This window comes from Gavialis gangeticus, unplaced genomic scaffold (assembly GCF_001723915.1).
Source record: "Gavialis gangeticus isolate Ggan-Ray unplaced genomic scaffold, GavGan_comp1, whole genome shotgun sequence".
In the NCBI taxonomy this organism is placed as follows: Eukaryota; Metazoa; Chordata; order Crocodylia; family Gavialidae; genus Gavialis; species Gavialis gangeticus.
Genome location: NW_017729024.1, coordinates 101,299,110 through 101,303,422, shown reverse-complemented (window position 1 = coordinate 101,303,422; position 4,313 = coordinate 101,299,110). Strand labels below are relative to the sequence as shown.

At 40.2% G+C, this 4,313-nt stretch overlaps 1 protein-coding gene across 1 annotated transcript in view; it reads right to left on the bottom strand.

The window, feature by feature from the left end:
- Positions 1 to 4,313, bottom strand: part of ZFAND5 (zinc finger AN1-type containing 5) — an 18,845-nt gene that overhangs the window by 6,809 nt on the left and 7,723 nt on the right. Inside the window, exon 5 of the mRNA XM_019517461.1 lies at positions 323 to 448. Within this exon, the coding sequence (XP_019373006.1) occupies positions 323 to 448 (126 nt within the window). The remainder of the gene's footprint in view (positions 1 to 322; positions 449 to 4,313) is intronic.

Here is a 4,313-nt window from a genome sequence, read left to right as displayed (position 1 = left end):
GTTTCCACATCGGCAGTCAAACCCTGCACAAACAAAAGGAAGCAGTGTCACTTGAAGCTTCAGATAAAAGTAAACCATAATTTTAAAGCTTAGTCACTAGAGAGAAGAAACTAAATTTTCCATGAGTGCTCTAGTAACAGCAATCTAGGAAGAAAAATGCTCCTTTTAAACATTAGTTATTTTAAGGGGTCTTATCCCAATCATTTTGAAATACTTCCTGCCCAAAGTAAAGTTTTGCAAAGGATGCAAATACCAAGTTCAAGCCAGAAAATGCAGACACAAGCAAAACAGAACTTAAGCAGTAAACAAGCCCTTTTCATACCTGTAAGGCCAACCTTCTTTCTACACATAAAGCATCTGTTCTTCTTTGGTTTGGGCAACTCAGGAGCTCTCTCCTCATTCTGTGAAGTACTGGGTTGAGAGACTGATGGACTTGGTTGAGTAACGACTATTAAAAACAAGAATAAAACAAATAAATAAAACCTTAACCCTAGTATCTGGAACAATCTTATCAGTTTGATTTCAACTGATAACGCAATAACATTCAAGAGATGCGTTTATAAGTAAGAAGTGACCATGTTTCTTTCCCAGAGCTATGCATACTTCATAGTACACAATACTATAAAGATTGCACATTACTGCCACTGTCGTTTTGCTACATCTCAATTACGTGTTACAAGGCTGTGAATTTTATTCCTTCATTTATTCTGTCAATTTTATTCTTCAATGACATGTCTTGTACCCATGACTTGCCTTGTTAACCTCTCCCTTGGTTCCTGCATGTTTGTATACAAGCATCAATGCTCCCCTACCATTGTAAAGCACCTTATATCTACAGATTGAAAAAGTCTCTCAGAAATCCTAACACCACCATGTAAAGCTTAAAGTAGGTCTCAAGGTTCAAAGCATCATGCAGGCAAGTTAAGTTTAAGACCACATGGTAATAGCACTGTTATAGGTAGCAATATCTTTGAGAGCCTTTCCCAGAGTTTTACAGGTAGCATTTGCCTACCTGGTCTAGAGACAGGTCTACACATGCCACTAGGGGCCAGCAATAAACTGCAGAGCAATAGCAGTTTATTGTTCCCAGGAAGCTCCCGGGAGCATGTCTACACATGTGCCCAGACTGCAGCACACTGAGCCAGGTTGCAGCAGCCCCAGCTCACAGGGAGCCTGGGAAGTCCCTCTGCCAGCCCGGGGCTGCTCCCACAGGGTTCAATGCGCTGAGGGGTTGGCTAGGACATGAGGGTGCTTCAGTGTGGGGCTAATGGGCAGGCAGCCCCAGCACTGAGGCACTCTCGCCCTAGCCAGACAGTGGCCACCTACACATGTGCTGTCATGCACAAAAAAGCTCTGCAGCAGGGTAGGACTTGTATTGACAAGTCCTACCCTGCTGTAAAATTTATTATTTTTCTGTGTCCTAATAGGGGTGCCTGTAGATACCAAGACATTTACTGCATAGTTAATTAGACAACTGCACAGTAAATGTTTTATGCAATGCACCCTAAAACAGTTTAAAAATGCAGGTGGGCTTACTTGAAGTTTTTGGGGGAAAATAAAAATTCCTTTCTGAAAGCTGAAGCAATCAGATTCATTATTGTGCTTTAACTTCTATAAGCAAGTCAATTTAATATTTTCCTCATACCACAGGTCAAAAGTGAAGCCGGACCAGGCTAGCAAAAATTAGAAAGCATTCATAAGTCCCAAATCCCTAGGTCCCTGACACTGCCTGTGGGAGAGACCTGCTATGAACTGTACTATCAGCATAGAAATATTGGAGTTCATAGAGAAATTGATTTCAGTCTAGAAGAAAGCTCTTTACCTTCCAAGACAAGTACTTCTCCACAGTTTGAAAAGAGCAATAGTCCAGGCTTTGGCTGAACCTAAACTACCTTGTACTGCATTACTGGCATTTGCAAAGTTGATAGTTATTGGTTCTCCATCCAAACATATCTTTCAAAATTCAATTTTCAATTGTCCCATTCCCACCCTTTTCCTGAACATCTGGGATTAAGCTCATATTAGATTTTCCATTTGTAAAAGGTTTCACTGGAAATAAAATCTGCAAGAGAAAAAAAAATGCACAACTATCGGGGCAATCTGTTTATTACCTTAAAAATTAAACTGGCTTTGACTCTATTACTAGATATATTTTTCTGTAAATTCTTCTCTCTCACTAGCTCTGTATGAGGTAGGCTTAAAAATTTTGTAAGTTGAGTCTTGAAGTAATAGATTCAGCATATTTATATATAATACTCCAGAAACACTGCAAGCAGGTCTGAGAGCTTGTGTGTTCCAGAAAACCTTAAGTATACAGTACTTAAGTGCATTCCTCTCAGGGTGAAAGCACTTTAAGTAGCAGTCACATGATTTTCTACACAAGAATTACTTATTTTGTGACAAACTTGCAGGCTTAACTTCCAAAGAAGCCTACCTGAAATGGAAACTAAAATCAATTTCTGTCCCAGAAGTTCATGATGGTGCGGGTGGAGGAAGGAGAGGAACTCTGCATTTCAGTTAGAATGATTTTTCCAAAACTATGAAAGTACATCTGCCACCCATACACTTTCCGGTCTTAATGTTTTATAACTGGCTTTGCAAAAATGTTTGTTCTTACCAATAAGCTTAAATATTTTATTTGACAGCAAAAGTAATCTAACGTGTGCACCAAGAACCTGGAAACCTGAAACAGGGATTATCTGAGGAACAAGTAAAATGAAAGTTCCAGTTACCTGACAAGAATTAAATCTCAACTGTTTTACTACTACTTTTGATTTAAAAAAAAAAATACTACTGTCATGACAGACTTTTGGGTTATTAGTTAAATCTTTTGACAATAGGCTTCTGGGGGAAGTTTGTCATATGCTTACCAATCTCAAATGCTAAATATTTATTTCTGGATGAACATCTGGCTGAAGCTGTTTGGGGCAACTGAAGTTATGGCAGATAAAGTGACCACCTCTTTTTTTCTCAATAGTGAACATCTTTCCTATTATTATGCAAATAAATCGTATAGTTCTGGACTCTTTAAGATATGTCCATTCCCTCCACTGTACTTTAGAGGTATTTTGTGCACTTGATGGCAGTGCAAGAAACACCCACAGGGCAACTTCACCACCTTATATCTGGGTTTGGTGTGTGGGGAAACTGAAATATGCTTCTCGTCAACAGTCTCAATATTGTTGCAGTAGAGACGTACTCTTAAGTACATGACACCTGAGGGGCAGCAGCAAGAAAATAATTTCTCACTCTACAGATGACTAAAACACTGAATCTTATCTTGTCAGGAATCTGCCTGAAAGTGACAATGCATTATTTGGGACTTCAGGTCTGTTTTTATCTGACAACACACCAACAAACTGATAGGCTAACAAGCTGATAGTCAAAACTGTGGTTGCTGAGGTCCTTTACTGCCTACATACCTTATTGTGCACACTCAAAACATATGGATTGGGATTTACTTTGCTTAAAGTGTGTGTCCTTGTTTTGTGATCATGAGCTACCAACTTAAGGACCAAGAAACAAGTCAAAGCAAGACCAGTGTAACCAGTGAACAGCTTTTTCATTTTATGAAATGATCTTGAGAAATGACAATGATTCAGACCATTTCAAAACAGGTAATTTAAGTACCACTCATTTGCATAGCTTTCCCATAACCACTTCCACTTTTTTATTTTCATCTCTTTAGAAGTGGAGACAGTTCTACCAAATTCGGTCAGCTACTGGAAGGCAGAGGAGATGTGAACAACCAATGTGCTGACATTAGTGCAAAAAAGCAAAAATTTGGTCCCTGCAATGACCATCCCTAGAATTTAAGGTGTGGGGCTGGTGAAGATGCACTGAAAGGGAAAGAAGCTTTGCTAAAGATTCAAGCTTGCTGTGGCAAGTATTACTACAAACATTTAAAAAAGGAAGACAGCAAGAAACCAAAAGCAAAATGAAGTTAAAGCAAGTCAACCTGAAACTTAAGTTGGTATTACAGGTGCACTGATACACTGGCCTGATATCAGATACACACCAATATAAAAAAATTGGCTATATCAGAAATCAGCCTGATGTGGCCGATAAGTGCCTGTGCGTGCAGTCTCAGTGCCGCACACAGGCAATGAGGAAAGCTGTGTGCAGCTGGTAAGTCTGCTGTGGTGAAAGGGGAGGGGGAGGGAAGGGGTGTGGGGAGGAAGATCAATGCTGCCCGCAGTGAAGGACAGAGTGGGGCAGCACTCTGGTGCTGCCCAGCCAGGGTGGATGTAGGATGAGATGAGGCATGTCTGGGGGGCACGGCACTAGTTTAGCAGCTCCTGCTGCTTGTCCAT